Source organism: Gopherus evgoodei, chromosome 15 (genome assembly GCF_007399415.2).
Source record: "Gopherus evgoodei ecotype Sinaloan lineage chromosome 15, rGopEvg1_v1.p, whole genome shotgun sequence".
NCBI classification, from domain to species: Eukaryota; Metazoa; Chordata; order Testudines; family Testudinidae; genus Gopherus; species Gopherus evgoodei.
Window position 1 is genome coordinate 25,937,598 of NC_044336.1, and position 15,892 is coordinate 25,953,489.

The window sequence follows — 15,892 nt, forward strand, 5'->3', positions numbered from 1 at the left end:
TTGTCCTGGAGCTGGAATGATCAGAGCATGTGGAATGGTTTACCTCGTTAGCAATGCAAACTGGGGGGTGGGAGGAATGGAATGCCCCCTACGGATCTAAAGAGGGAACTGACAGCACCCCAAACGACAAAGGGGGTGAGGTGACATCTTTTATTGGACTAGCTTCTGTTGGTGAGATAGACAAGCAAGCTACACAGAGCTCCCCTTCAGGTCTGGGGCGGATTTTTCACACCCTGTGTCATGTCACTGGGTGAACCTCACTTTTTAGCATAGAGCTGGCTTAGTCTCCTCCGTTCCTGATGTGGGGAGCCAGTGGAGAGAGGATAAGCCCCTTGTATGTGGTCACACAGCAGGGGCAGGAACTGCCCTCAGCTGCCCTACCTCCCCCGCAGTGCCCTGAGCGCCCCACTCATCAGTAGCTGTAAGCAATAACTAAACCCTTGTGGGAACGGAGGTGCATTATTCCCAAGTACCGTGCTGACCCCCAAGGGAGCCCTACGTTCAGCTCTGGCTGAAGTCACCAGAGAAGGCAGCAGTGTGTGGTCATCGCGCTTGTCCTCTTCTCAGAAAGTTCCCATTAGCAGGGACGAGGCAGGGTCTGCTCCTGAGAGGCCTGTGGGGCCGGGACTGACACTGACAATGCAGCATAGAGCCCCAGCCCGGGACCAGCAGAGGTGGCTGCAGGGCTGCACTGGCAAAGGGCAGCTTGCACTGCATGGGCACCTACCCATACCTGCGTCCAGTTGCGGCTAGCGGCCTTGTCATTCAAACTGATGCTGAATGGAAAGGAAAGGTTCTTCCCTTGGCTGGGGCAGGCAACAACAATGTGCAAACTGCCTTCCGCTAAGTCCAAGGAAACGTCAGCGCCCGGCTTTGGCTTCCCCACAGAGCAGCTGCCTGGATCAAGGACAGCATCTAAAGCGCCACACACGGGACTCAGCAAGGTACAAATAACCCTCTCATTAGGATGCTGACAGCTGCACCATCTGCTCTGTCAGATCCCTGATACCCTGCGCTCCGTTCTGAGCCTAACTGGGATATTTATTTCCAGGCTGTTTATTTCAGGGAATGGATTTTTCCACCCTCCTTGGGATTTTTGAGACTGTTAATGATTTTCCTTTGCACCCCAAGGTCTTCAGCTCTGCCTTGGGATGTGAACTTCCAACCTCAAATGGGAATTTCAGCCCCTCTCTGGGTTAATCACCTGTCTCTTTGGTCCAAGCTGGTCTTCATTTCCTGCATTCTCTTGTCTCTTTGATGAGCGATGAAGGAGGGTGCAGGGAAGTAGCTATTATTTCATTGCATCCAAGCTCTCCAACAAACCAGAGCAGAGGTTAACTCCCCCAACCCTGTCTTCTGGTTTTCCTGCTCAGGTCATTGCTACTTGGTAACTAACTCCTGGTGAAAGACAGGCTGCCCATCCATAGCTCTCAGCACATCACACATTCCAGGCAGAGATCTCAAAGCACCTTGCAAAGGTTGCATCACAATCCCCACCTCTCCCTGTGCTCTCGCCAGAACAGCTGGGATCTGGAACCTCTATTAGCCCCAGGAGTTGAACTCATGGGGCCAGGGTGCTGTCTGTGCACTTTCCCAGCTGGGATTACTTCCCATTTCAGGGCCATCAAGACTTTTCAAGTGACATGTTGGTCTGATCGGTCCTGCTGCAGCAGGCAGTTCCCAGCGGTAGCAGGAGCATCGGTGTGCTTTCCCCCGCACGTCTGGGCTGATTGTCTTAAACCTGGTGCCAAAGAGAGTCATGGCGCTGGCCTCAAATGAATCTGGAAGCAATAATTAAAAGAAATGAAGTGTCACAACAACCGTTTCAAGGGAGATAACTCGACAGAGGTGAAAGTCGAGGCACAAGGAGGGCAAGTGATTCAGTGCTGGATCTTGCATCCTCTATACCCACAAAGGGTCTTGCTGAAGTCAGCATGTCTGCTGCAGGGAGTGAGGACAAGGCATGTGAGCACACATGCAAGGCTGGGCCCTTTCCTTGTGTCACACAGCCGGGAATCAACTGGCTCAGGATCTTTGGTTCGGCTCAGTCCCTGCACTAACCACACCCAAAGGAAAGCAAGTCAGGATGGAAAGGACCATCAGGCCTGATGGCTCTCCCGAGGCTAAACAATATACACTCTTTTCAGAGGCCTTTTCCTTCCTATCCCAGTTTGCTCAGATCAGGGAAAAGTCCTTTAGAAACAGACGATGCTGTTTTCTGACCAAAGAGCCTGAACTAGTGAAACTAAAAACTCCAGTGCAGAGAAGGAGAGAAAGTTGATGAGATTTGCTCTCCCTTAAATGGTTCATCTTTAAAAACCTATCCTGAAAAAATCTCACCCTCCTTCAGGCATGTTTCTCCACCTTCACCCAACCACACTGCCTTGCTCCACGCCAGCCTGGTGCTCACCTGTCTTAAGGGTTTTGCCAGTTTCAGTTTCCATCGTGACATTGATGCTAAATTCTCTTTTTTACACTCCCCATTGACTCAGCTTTACAAATGAACAGCATGTGCTGCAGGATGCTCCCAGGAACAGAAGTCCTTGAGAATTGGATACACACTACAATGATGAGTTTGCAAGATAGGCCAGCTCTGCCCAGGGGGAGATGAAGCCATGCTAGTGTGGATAAATGGAGAAACCCAATGGGCCCATCACCTGCTGCACTCTGAACAGAGCCTGCTTGGGAAATCCAACCTGCGCTGGCTATAGCCTTATCGCCCATCCTCACATGTGCCTGTTGCAGGGGAAACCTAGCTCCCTACTTGGGTGGGCCTCTCATTTGAGGCCCTCCCACCCCATCCTTCCCCTGTTTTTGGTGCATGTGTCTCTCCCTGCTACCTTCCCTTTCTGCAGCCCTGCGTCTCCCTTAGCCCCCTCACCTCCCGCCCCCAATAAAACCAACCACCTCTGCCCCTCAGCAGCTTGCCAGATGCTCTAGCTGCTCAGAGATTGCTTGGAACAAATTCCTTCCTTGGGGGCAGAACAATTGTGCAGATTAAACCATAGCTCAGAGGAATGCGGCTGGTTTATTGCATGCTGGGCTTGTTGTGGGGGCGACCATGGTCTTGGAGAGAAAACAGATTTCAAAAGCGGCTTGAATTTGAGGCAAAGGAGCCAGAGCTGCCTTCCCCTCCCCCTCTCTTTGTGTTATGGCCACATGGGGAGGGGGACAACCTTTTAGTTCCCTAGATCCAGATCAACTCACTCTGCATCCATCCCCCCGGCTTGTCATCCTCCTCCCAAGAATGCAGCTGGGTCTGGGCAGGAGCACACCACCCGCTGTGAGATGCACACGCTGCGCGGCAGCTGCACTAGCCCTACTGCATGCCACTTTGGCATCACCTCCCCGTGCAGGGACATGCCAGCCCTGTGCAGAGCCGAGGGATTTCCCTCCGTCCGCATCCCGCAAGGCAAACCTGCCCCCTTCCCTTCTGCATCAGGGGAGGAGGCTGCTTGCTTCAAAGCTCAGCCCCCTGCTCGGAGGAGCTGCTCCCCCCACCCCCGGCACACAGCCGGTGCACTGGTGCAAGGCGAGCAGTGCTTTGCATGACGCAGCCGCTGCCGCGGGGCAGGGGCAGGGGCAGGGGGAGGAGAGGGTCTCTCTTCGCCTCTGCTGCTGGGGGAGCGCTCGGGAGATGCTCCTGCGGCGTTAGCTCCACCTGGGTGCCAGCCTGAAACCCGCTGCGGGCGCCTGGCTCCCGGTGCCTCGTCCCGGCAGGCAGCCGCCGAGCTCCCGTCTCCCTGAGCAGCAGGAGTTGGATTCCCTCCCTGCAAACCAGGGCAAAGCTGAGCTGGGGCTGCGGCCGGAGAAACGCCCCCCAGGACCAGACAGATGTGAGTGAGCTCGAAGGGGAGCTGGGCTGGGGTTGGGGCAGGAGAAACGCCCCCCAGGACCAGACAGATGTGAGTGAGCTCGAAGGGGAGCTGGGCTGGGGTTGGGGCAGGAGAAACGCCCCCCAGGACCAGACAGATGTGAGTGAGCTCGAAGGGGAGCTGGGCTGGGGCTGGGGCTGGGGCAGGAGAAACGCCCCCCAGGACCAGACAGATGTGAGTGAGCTCGAAGGGGAGCTGGGCTGGGGTTGGGGCAGGAGAAACGCCCCCCAGGACCAGACAGATGTGAGTGAGCTCGAAGGGGAGCTGGGCTGGGGCTGGGGCAGGGGCTGGGGCAGGAGAAACGCCCCCCAGGACCAGACAGATGTGAGTGAGCTCGAAGGGGAGCTGGGCTGGGGCTGGGGCAGGAGAAACGCCCCCCGGGACCAGACAGACGTGAGTGAGCTCGAAGGGGATCTGGGCTGGGGCTGGGGCTGGGGCAGGAGAAACGCCCCCCAGGACCAGACAGATGTGAGTGAGCTCGAAGGGGAGCTGGGCTGGGGCTGGGGCAGGAGAAACGCCCCCCGGGACCAGACAGATGTGAGTGAGCTCGAAGGGGAGCTGGGCTGGGGCTGGGGCAGGAGAAACGCCCCCCAGGACCAGACAGATGTGAGTGAGCTCAAAGGGGAGCTGGGCTGGGGCTGGGGCAGGAGAAACGCCTCCCAGGACCAGACAGATGTGAGTGAGCTCGAAGGGGAGCTGGGCTGGGGCTGGGGTTGGGGCAGGAGAAACGCCTCCCAGGACCAGACAGGTGTGAGTGAGCTCGAAGGGGAGCTGGGCTGGGGCTGGGGCAGGAGAAATGCCCCCCAGGACCAGACAGATGTGAGTGAGCTCGAAGGGGAGCTGAGCTGGGGCTGGGGCAGGAGAAACGCCCCCCAGGACCAGACAGATGTGAGTGAGCTCGAAGGGGAGCTGGGCTGGGGCTGGGGCTGGGGCTGGGGCAGGAGAAACGCCCCCCAGGACCAGACAGATGTGAGTGAGCTTGAAGGGGAGCTGGGCTGGGGCTGGGGCAGGGGCAGCCAGACCCCACACCTGCATGGGAGACTTGCAGCAGGTGAAAACTTCTGGAGGGGGAATGCAGCTCTGGGACCTGCTCTGGGAGAGGCTGCAAGGCAGGGCTGAGGTCCAGGCTTGGCTGCTGCTTTCTGGGGGGGGCTCCGGAGAAACAGCCCCCCGGTTGTTCGGAGCCAGGGACAGCCTGGCTTGGTGCAAAGGGGGAGAGGGGGCCTGGCCGGCTGGGCTGCTCTTTCTCTGTGACTAGCTGGGGGAGGGGGGCTCTGGTTTGGGGGAACAGCTCAGGGAGATGGGAGGGCGCTTTAGGGAATGGGTCGCGGTTAGCTATCAGGAGCTGGGGGAGTTTGCAGAGTCCTTCACTTGCTCCTGGTGGGGGTGGGCGTGGGGGTAGAGGGGAAACTGCATGTGTAGATTGGGGGAGTGATTGGGGGGCTCCTTTTCAATTTTTCTGTTTCCCCTCCCACCTTTTCCATTCTTCTCCCTCCCCCTCTTCACTGAACCCTTTCAGGTGTGCCCCCTCCTCTGGTCTCAGCAGCGGCTCGGGCAAGGAGACTGCCCCCCAGCGAGCTCATCCCGTCCCCCCCTGCCAGCCATCAGGTCTCATTCCCTCTCATCCCTACCCCTCGCTTTCCTTACCCTCCACCTCTCCCCCATAATCCCCTGCCCAAGGCAGGGAAAAACCCCTCCAGCCCTGAGCCAAGCCCAGGGGGGCTCAGCCCTCTACCCCTTTGGAGCCCAGTTCCCGGGGATCTGCACCAGAGAAGCCTAGAGTGCTAGGAGCCAGGAGGGGCTTCTCTGACAGCAGTGGCCCTTCTGCTGAAGGTGCCAATTAAGACATCCAGGAGCGTCCCATTGCTCCTGCCACGGCACGGCTGGAGCAAATGCGCAAGCCTAGCAAGGGGCTCATGCTTGGACTGAGCAGCAGCCAGCTTTAGCCAGGCTGTGCAGAAGTTGCTGCTAGAGAGGGCTGGCTGTGGGAGTTCGATAGGATGGGATGGGGCAGAGGCGGGGAAGGGAGAGGAAGAGCAATTAGAAAACGTGCAAGATTGTTCAGGGTACTTATAAAAAACTAGAATGATTTGCCTTGGTGCATGTGTTTTCCTGAGCATTCGAAAGGGCGCAGAACAGGTTTTCCACAGGAACCGGCTGCAGCAACAGTTCCCTCTTAGCTCCTGAGTCCTCAGAAAAACTGCTGGCACATTTTAGTTGGTTTCATTGAACTGAAGCTCGTCCATGCTACTACTGTATTTGATTTGCCAGGCCAAAATCATTCCTGGGGTAACTCTACTGCCATCAATGGGGTTTCCTCAGGATGGGGTTTGGCCAGTAATATTTAGATGTTACAAAAACAACGGAAAGGAAGGAAGAAATTTCTAACCTGTCTGAGACCAGTGGTCTAGCTAGGTCAGCCTCCTGAATAGGACACAGGTTTCAGAGGAAGGTAAAGAAAAACTGCAAGAGGTAGTCATGGGAGAAACTGTCTCCAGGGAACATTCCCCCCGACGACCCCTCACCCCCACCCCACCAGCAAGAAGTTGTCTTAAGCCCTGAAGCAGGAGGCTTAAGCAATAACGAATACGCTTCTTTATTCTTGTTTTGTTGTGTTTGATTTTTAGATTTCTCTGCCCCACTCCCATAAACAAAGAAAGATGAGAACTCATTTCATCTGAGTTTTACCTGCCCCTTGAACAACGGCACCATGGATCTGGCCTACGAGCTGCCCAACGTCACCGAGTTCTGGTTCTCCTCAGCCTCCCAGTTCGACAACTTCTCCACGGAGATGTCTGCCAACGCCTCCCAGAACACTACGGGGCAGCATTTTGACCTGACCAGCAACGCCATCCTTACCTTCATCTACTTTGGGGTGTGCATCATAGGCCTGTGCGGCAACACACTGGTGATCTACGTCATCCTCCGCTATGCCAAGATGAAGACCATCACCAACATCTACATCCTGAACCTGGCCATTGCAGATGAGCTTTTCATGCTGGGGCTGCCGTTTCTGGCCATGCAGGTGGCTCTGGTTCACTGGCCCTTCGGCAGAGCCATCTGCCGGATTGTCATGACGGTGGACGGGATCAACCAGTTCACCAGCATCTTCTGCCTGACCGTCATGAGCATTGACAGGTATCTGGCTGTAGTCCACCCCATCAAATCCGCCAAGTGGAGAAGGCCCAGAACGGCCAAGATGATCAACGTGGCCGTGTGGGGCATTTCCCTTCTCGTCATTATGCCCATCATGATTTATGCTGGGATCCAAAACACCCATGGAAGGAGTAGCTGCACCATCATCTGGCCAGGCAAGTCCAGCGCATGGTACACAGGGTTCATCATCTATACCTTCATTCTGGGCTTCCTGGTGCCCCTCACCATTATCTGCCTTTGCTACTTGTTCATCATTATCAAAGTCAAGTCCTCTGGGATCAGAGTGGGCTCCTCCAAGAGGAAAAAATCAGAGAAGAAAGTCACCAGGATGGTCTCCATCGTAGTGGCAGTCTTCATCTTCTGCTGGCTTCCCTTCTACATATTTAACGTCTCCTCTGTCTCCGTCTTCATCACTCCCACACCCTTCCTGAAGGGTATGTTTGATTTCGTCGTGGTTCTCACCTATGCCAACAGCTGTGCCAACCCCATCCTCTACGCCTTTTTGTCCGACAACTTCAAAAAGAGCTTTCAGAACGTTCTCTGCCTGGTAAAGGTCAGTGGCATGGATGATGCAGACAGGAGCGACAGCAAGCAGGACAAATCCAGGCTAAATGAGACCACAGAAACTCAAAGGACTCTGCTCAATGGTGACCTTCAGACAAGCATCTGAGAGGACTCCAGGATTGCCCTTCTCAGCTGTCCTCTTTCCTCCTCCTCCCCACTCCTTTATATGGCAGTAGCACATAGCAAGTCAGGTTAAGAGTACTTGGTCTTTGTTTGCTTGTCTTAGGGGATGGTAATGCAAGGATGGGGGCCTGTGCCAGGAGTAGCCTTTCAGCAGAAGGCAGGTTGGTTTTGAGTATTCAGAAAGATGCTGCTCAAATACAACTTCATACATGGAAAAAACAGACATACACACCTGTGTTTAAACATATAACATGAGGTCATTGGCCAAATTCATTCCTGCTGCAACTGCATTGGTTGCACTGGTGTTACCCCCAGGGATGTGTTTGGACATACAGAACACATTCACACCCATGTAAATGGGCAAATTCAGTAGAGTTGCACATGTGTAACTGAGGCATTTCTGCTGGACTTGGTTACACATACCAACATGCTCCATACAGCATAGATCACATATGTCTAAACAGAGCTATTCGTGTCTGCTTCTTTGCAAATCAGGAGACTTAGCTGAAAATGAGAGAGAGAGAGAGAGAGAGAGAGCACGAGTGACAGCGAGCGGTCTTAAGAATCAGAGCGCGCACACACTGAGATCCTCCACTAGGACATGAAGAATATTTCATTTTATTACCCAGCTAGTAACATTTTATTTTTTTAAGAATGAATCTCCTGAAGCTCCCCTAGTTTTATTAGACTATTACTGTATTTGTTTACAAGTTGCTTTTCCTGCCACCGGAGAAGCAACAGATCAGAATGAAAGAAACCACAGCAGAAAGAAAATATCCCAGCCCCAGTACAGTATGTGTGTGAGAGAGAGAGAGAGGATGGACAGATAGACTCCTAAGAGATTTGGAACCCAATTCCCATTAAAATTGATGCCTTGAGGCAGCCTGGAAAATCTCAGTTTATATACACACTGTGCAGTCAGATACATGGGGTGGTATGTACGTGAGCAGTTATATTTGTGGTGCACCTTTGATCACCTGGACTCTGCCCACCAGTCCATCTATCCAGTGTTACTTCTCACCTCCCAGACCTTAGAGCAGCTTCAAATACAGCCACCTTCCCTCCCCACACCCCCTCACTTAAATCAACTTGCCATAAAAAAGCTTTTCTCCTCTCCCTCAAATGTATGTTTCCCTTCTTCCACCTGAAATGAACTATAAACACTGCTCCAAAGGGCGGCATAGCCATCTTCAGTCCTGGGCTAGTGGTGGGTCCCCATAGTCACACAGCCGTTGCTTTTCTGTTGTTTTCCTCTAGTAGAATATGTCAGGGACTTTTAGCGAGCGGCTGACTGAGAGGCATCAGAGATTAGTAGCAGGATCCTTCCCATGGAAAGTACCTGCAAGTTTTTAATCTGCAGAGACACACACAGATTCTGAGTGCCGCTCAGTTCTAGTGTTCATGATGCTGGGACTGAAACAGCTACCAGAATATTGCTGAGGTGTATGTGTGCTTTGTGTGGTGTTATTACATATACACACACTCTCTCTCTCTCTCTCGAATCTGTTGGCTTTCTCTCTGTGGCTGCTCAGTGAGGCCTTTAAGTCCCACGTGCATGTTTTCGGTTGATGTTCCTGGCGAAGGCTGGCTAGCAAGACAAGGTGGATGCTTTACTTTGTCATTGCTCTGAGCATGGATGTTTCTGACGCCGCAGATGTTGTCTAAAGAAGGTACCAAGTGAGAGGCTAAGGGACATTTGACAGCTCTGTCTAAAATACTGACAGATGCCAGGCATGGTTGGTGTGTGCTTGGTTCTAAAATTTAGTTACCATTGGAGAATGGAGGGGTGGGTTTGGATTCTGGGGGAATGAGCTGTGATACTGCCGGGCCAAATTTTCTTCTCAGTTACAGTGGTGTAAATCTAGCCTAACTCTCTTCTGAAAGCCGAGCACAGCTTCTCCACACCCGTGAAGGCAGCTGTAAAGTGCTTGGGGGAGTCTGGAGCCATGGTGCCAAGATCCTATGGCGATAGATGTAAATACGTCAGCTGGTCAGCGAGGATCATATGCTGGAGGCTAGAGCAAATGGTAATTGCTGGGTTCACCTGTAGAGAAATCTACTGATGCTAATCAGATCTGCTCCTCACCCCCAATCCACCCCGTCTGAGTGACTTTAGGAAATAGGGAAACCCTGCCAATAGAGAAACCCTGCAGGGTCTGATTGGGGGGAAAACAGAACAGACATTTTTTTCTTTAAACTGCCAGTAGGTCTCCAATTGCACTTGTATAACTAGCAACCTAAACCTGGGCTCTTGTGACGTGGTGCTTTCAGGAGAAGAGGAAGCCCTGGGGAGATGGGAGTGACCTCTTTTGAAGCAGCAAGGGGAGCTGAATGTTTGTTCTCCAGGGCTGCGGAGTGCTAGAAAAACGACGGCTGCATTACGGCCTTATAGATTTTGGAGGGCAAGTATGTAAATCACATTTTCTGGAGGAAGAAAGCTCATCGGGTACACAGCCAGGCCTCCCTCCAGCTCTCACCTTGTTCTCTAGTCAGCCCGAGGCATTTTGGTGGTGCTTGTCATCCTAGTGGCTGAAAGCTTTACAAATGATTCCCGCCCCATTTTACAGATGAGGAAACCGAGCCCTGCAGAAGTTAAAGCCAGTGTTTTCCAGCGTTGTTTCTCACTGGGCTGACTCCCATGCCCTGGATGCTGACGTGCCTCAAGCCGGGCACTCAAAAGTGAAAGCAGCCCAGCTGAGTGGGAATCGTTTGAAAACTTTGGTTGCGGCCGTGCCCATGCTCCCGCTGGGAGCCTCCCCACTCCCAGTCCTGTGCCTCAAATACAAGGTTTCTCCCCCCTCTCTTTGCAGCCAGCCCTGATCCTTCCACCTAGCACCACGCCTCCAAAGCCCACAAGTGGCATTCAGTGCTACAGGCCGTATTCCCTAGAACCCCACCCCTTGATTCCCTCTGGGCACGGTCATTTACAAGAGTGCAAAATCAGTGCAACGGGGTGGACAGAGCTCCTCAGCCAGCCTAGGAACCATTTACACTGGGGTCAATAGCTGTACGAGGAGGATCTGGCGCCTGGGTGCTAACTAGCTAGGTTAGTGTTCTGCTGGTGCAAAGCAGAGTTTTGTACAGTTGCTTCCATCAGATGAATGTCCCCTTCATTTGTTTTGAACCAGAATCTTGATATATTCCCCTCTCCGCTCTGTTAAATTTACATTTAACACCTGCTCAGGCATGAAACTCTGCCCTCAGTTATCAATATGCAACCCCATTGCTTTCAGAGGGGGTAATCGACATCTGGGCTCATGCGTGTAAGCAATATCTGCCCCCTCGCCCCAGCTGTCTTTTCAAACACAGGACAGAGAACAAGAAATTTCACACACACACAAACACACCCCCGCACCTTTAGCTTGTTGCTGGCCAGGTGGCAAGGCCCCTGTTTTATCTCTGGGCTGTCTGAGGTATGCTGCAAATGCCATTTTTATAAAGAGGAAGTAAATATTAACCAAGGCTTTGCAACAACAAAAAATAAAATATACTATTGATGCTCCGGGGATTAAAAACAAGAGGAACATGTCACATTAAAATGAAATATGGTGTCGTGATTGCCAGGCTTGATGCAGCCGGGAGCCCTTTGTTAGGTGCCAGTTTAGTGTTACAGCATTGGCAGGGCACCAGCTCAACGGGAGATGTGAATATATCGTGGGTAGCGTGGGAGTTATTTGTATGGAAAGAAAGTAGCGGTGGGGAGAGAGAGGTCTGCTTCAAAAATCTCTCTCCTGATGAATATTTGCAGGACTTCTCCCGCAGAAACCTACAGCGCAGCTTTATCCCGGAGCCTGCTGGCCACATGTGCTGTGTAGCAGCACTCAGCCCCGTCTACACGCAGAAATGGCACCTCTTGGACTTATGTCGTTTCTTAAAAGCATCAGTGGAAATGCTGGGAACTCGCTTCTTTTAGTGTCAATGGGACTTACAGCAGCTTAGTTTACACCTGCTCCCGGTTGACTTAGACCAATCCAAAATGAGTCTCCTGGTTTTAACTAAAATAGGAGCATACCCGTGGCCGGTAGCACGTTTGGTTTAAATTCACACCTCAGGGTTAAACCCATGCAGCTTGCTGGTGTGGACGTGCGCTGAGTGGCAGAGAAGGGAAGGAGGTGGACAGAGCTGGCTAGTTGTAACGTGTGCCCAGAAGTCTAGTCTAAGAGCAAAACCTTTTGGGAAGTTAAATGTTTGGCTACTTCATGCTGTACAAACGATGCAGCTGAGCTTCTGCTCCTGGGAACTGCTGTTCAGTTAAGGCCAACTTTTTCCAGAAGAGGCCTCGGTTGGGGGTGGGGGGCTCATTTTTCTGGGGTCCCCACTTGCTCCTGGCTTTCAGAAGGGCTGAGCACCCACAGCTGCAGCTGATGTCACTGGGTGCTGAAAGTCAGCCTGGCCCCAAGAACTGAGGTCCCACTTTTTAAAAGGTTGGGCCTTAATGAGGATGAATTAATGAAGCTCCGTTTGTCCCCCAGACACACTTGAGGCAAGAGAAACTGTCCATGAAATTGTTTGGGCCTGATCTGGGACCCCTAAATTCACCTGTTTAGTCTATCCCGAGGGAATTTTTACTGCCTGGGGAGAGAGCTGGTTTGACTTCCTTCAAATTCTTCCCAAAAAGATTCTGCATGGCACATGCTTGCAATTAAGCAACAGCAGTTCCATCGCTGATGTGTCTTACCCACTTGATTTTCAAGGGAATTTGTCCTGACAGATGGTACATTCAGAAAAGCCTGGTGTGCCCCCAGCAAGTGAGATTAACCAGGAGATTTACAGCAGGCGTGTTGATTTTGGCAGTCTTGTGTCGGTGTGCGGGGGGGAAGTGGTGGTGTTTTTTCACACATTGCACTTCCCCCAGGGCTCATTAATGAGGTAAATTAAAACTCCTCTTGGTTCTAGTTGAGGTTTATTGTGCTCTGCTACCGCAGCCCCAAGGATATTGGGAAGCAGCGAGAGAACCACTAACACCATCCTTCCCAATGGTGGTTTCTTTCGCCTATCCAGCATGGGCCCGATCCTGCACTCCTATTTGGTTATAGGTGCTTTGTTTATTGTAGGGTTGCTTGTGAGTGCTGTGTTGCATGCATTGCTTTGTTTATTGTCAGGAATGCTGGGCAGCACAAGCGGGTTTGGTTACCGTGGGGTTGCTGGCGAGTGCCCGTTGGTTCTCGTCGGGAATGCTGGGCAGCACACGTGGGTTTGGTTACTGTGGGGTTGCTGGCGAGTGCCCGTTGGTTCTCATCGGGAACACTGGGCACTTAACCCTTGCGCGGTGTGCTGCCACTCCAAAGTGCTGTCTGAACATTAACCAGGCCCTACCATGCCAGGGAGGTAACGCTCATTAGCCCTGGGTTTCAGAGGGAGGGGAAACCGAGGCAGAGAGGTTGAGTGACATGATAGGACGGGGTCCCTGAAACACCTCGGGGTTGACACAGTCGCAGTTAAGCCATGAGGAGTTTCATGCGGGCAAGCACGTTGCGAGAGGTGCAGCGTTTTCGGTTCGAGGAGGACAGAGGGACAGACAGCCATCCAGTAGGTGCTAGAGTAGCTGAGCAAGGTGCTGAATGCCGCTCATTGGTGGGTGAGGGCACTCAGCACCTGGCAGGATAAAGCCTTGGTAAGCGAGAGAGAGAACCTGCATGCCCCCTCCTTTGTTAATCATAGTGCAAGGTCTCCATTTCACTTAGCCAGGCGGGTGCTAATAATCCCACTGGGGAGAAGGGGCACTTGGCATCTTCAGCCAAGTCAGTGTCACCTTCCTACAGCCTCTCCCTGATTCTCCAGGCCCTACCTCTCTGCTCTGGTCTTTCTCAGTTCCCTGTCATTGATGGGGGGACCCATCACCCCCCAACTCGCTCCCATGTATGGTATAGGCCCAGAGTTCAAAACTAGCCTTAAAACTTGCCTGCTTAGTTATTGGTTTATCTGGGTGGACCCTGTGGGATCCCAAACCACCCGGGTTTTCCCAGGCCCCACATTGGGAGCACTTGTCCTGGTTGAGGATGAGCCCGCTGAGTGCCACCTACCCACCTCCTTGGCTGAGTGAGGTCGCTTGAGCGCCACCTCTGCCCCTCCCTCACCCAAGGGCTCAGCATGCTGGCTTAATAGTCCCTAAGCCCAGCAATGCAGCACTCAAACGCAGAACCTAGCACAAGGGACCTCACTCTGACACTAGGCCAGCGTAGCAGAGCTGTGCCTCAATTACACCCTGCTCTGTTGCCTGGTTCCTTCCGTTTCCAGAAGGTTTTCCTAGAGATTTGCCCGGAGGAGTGCAAATTGGAGGAGACTGATTTCCAGCACCAGTCGATGGAATCCCCTTGCTATGTCAGTGTCCTCTCCTCTGCCCTGTGGCGGTAAAAAGCTCCTCCACACTGTTGCAGAGAACGAATTCCCTGTCCACTCATTTTAAGCTTGTTCTCTACCAAGATTAGCACATGCAGCAGCAAGAGTTACATGCCCGTGGTCGCCCGTGCTGTGATCTCACGCAAGTTGCCCATCCATGTCTCACACCATAGCTGTGGTTTATTTGAAGGATCATCCAAATAATGATTCAACTGGGAACAATATGTATGTATGTATCCTGTTACAGTCAGGAAGGCCTTGGTCTAAAAGCGATCAGTTTTATAACAAGGCAGTAAAAAAAGGAAACAAGTAGCTGCAGCAGAAAACACAGCCTGAGATCCAGGCCAGTCCTCGGGTAGTGAATGTGAGGTGTGATGCCCCAAATTCCCTTCCGTGTCTGCCAAACACCTATTTTTGCATCCTTCGTCCTCTGCAAGAGGGGGTGGTGCTAACCCCTTGTTTCCTGGTACAGCCCTTTTGCAATCAGCTTGAATATAGTAGCTTCACACAGGTTAAAAATTTGGGAACAAAATGGCTCCCAGAAGGTGGCGATACCTGAACTACCCCTCACTCAGCCATTTCCCATGGAGAATGTTAGAAATACTTTGTGTGGTTCCCCACAGAAAGGTCCCTGCAGGCACTAGCAAAGCGATGCAGTGGCCCTAGGAGCTTTGGAATCGTGGAGAATTCAGCTCCACCTCTGGGCTGCAGCCCCGTGGGACTACAGCGTAGTTGAGAAATCAGGGCCCGCCATTACAAGAGGGGCGAGTTCAAGTAGATGTGTGCTTTCCTGTGTGCATCATTCCAAAAGGCCAGTGCACTTGCTTTGGCACTTCTGCTGCCCCGCCATGCACTTTAGTACCTGTTTTATCTTCTCAGTCCCACTGAAGCATAACCCGAGTCACTCAAGGAGTAAAGTCCCCTAATCAGACAAAGGCCCTGGCTCTCCCCTCCTTTAATCCAGTGTAAATCAGGAGTAAGTACGAAGCCAAACAGGTTACACCTGTTTGTCACCATGTTCAATGGGTTTTAGATCAGGCCCTTAAGTCAGTGGGAAGGGTCCGGCAGAATTAGGCTCTAAATCCAGTGTGCCTACACTATTATTTTAACCTGAGCTGTCATTCTCTGCCCAAAGGACAGCCGATGACAATGACCAAGTCTCTTGCTTCATCCCTATGGTTTTTTGATTCCCTGGGCCCACATTCCCATTGACTGCCCATTCACTCCAGTGTCAGGGAGAGCAGGAGCAAGTCCGCTGGGTTTACATTGGCGTGAGGACATACATCCCCTGTTCCAAGGAGAAAAAGCTCTGACAGAATCTCCGAAAGCCCTGACTGCTGCAGTGATTCTTCCCCATTCTAGCTGTGGGGCTGGTTGAGAGGAGAGAAGGGGTGTATATACAGTACATAGCAACACATTTTATTATTATTGTAGCAATGAGACACGTGGGCATTTTATACCCCGCTATTTTGCTGTTGTTCCAAGTGTATGAGTCCACCCCTGCATGTGTAGTGTTTGTGTGTGACGGTCAGACCCTCCTTGTGTGGTTCCAATTAATCCGTGTTGCCTTTGGACCCAGCCCTGCAATCCTGGCTGGGAGGAACAGGCCTATTGAACTTCAGCTGGACTATGCTCTGGAGTAAGTGGAATAACAGCTCTAGCCTCTCTGCTGAGTAAGGGCAGGGAAACCTTCTTTCACTCAGAACGAAACCTGTATCCCTCAGCCCCCACCGGCTATCTATTTATGTTCTCTATGCGATGTATGTGTGTGTCGGTTGTGATACCAGCTGTGACTTTGGGACTGTAACACCAGAAGTAAAGTGACTTTACTGGCT

The 15,892-nt window shown here is 52.4% G+C and overlaps 1 protein-coding gene across 5 annotated transcripts; it reads left to right on the plus strand.

The window, feature by feature from the left end:
* The first annotated feature begins 3,606 nt into the window (after positions 1–3,606).
* SSTR2 (somatostatin receptor 2) lies at positions 3,607–15,892 on the plus strand. 5 transcript variants are annotated; one of them, XM_030534714.1, is made up of 2 exons: positions 3,607–3,836; positions 6,503–15,892. In XM_030534714.1, exon 2 carries the CDS (start codon positions 6,586–6,588, stop codon positions 7,699–7,701), a length of 1,116 nt encoding a protein of 371 aa, XP_030390574.1. In that variant the 5' UTR covers positions 3,607–3,836; positions 6,503–6,585; the 3' UTR covers positions 7,702–15,892. The 5 variants fall into 5 exon arrangements, with proteins under 5 accessions (XP_030390574.1, XP_030390576.1, XP_030390578.1 ...); XM_030534716.1 differs by lacking the exon at positions 3,607–3,836 and adding an exon at positions 4,256–4,268; XM_030534718.1 differs by lacking the exon at positions 3,607–3,836 and adding an exon at positions 4,271–4,343.

Excerpts from the sequence above, each read along its gene's own strand:
- SSTR2 (XM_030534714.1), top strand. The coding sequence starts at position 6,586 with ATGGATCTGGCCTACGAGCTGCCCAACGTCACCGAGTTCTGGTTCTCC.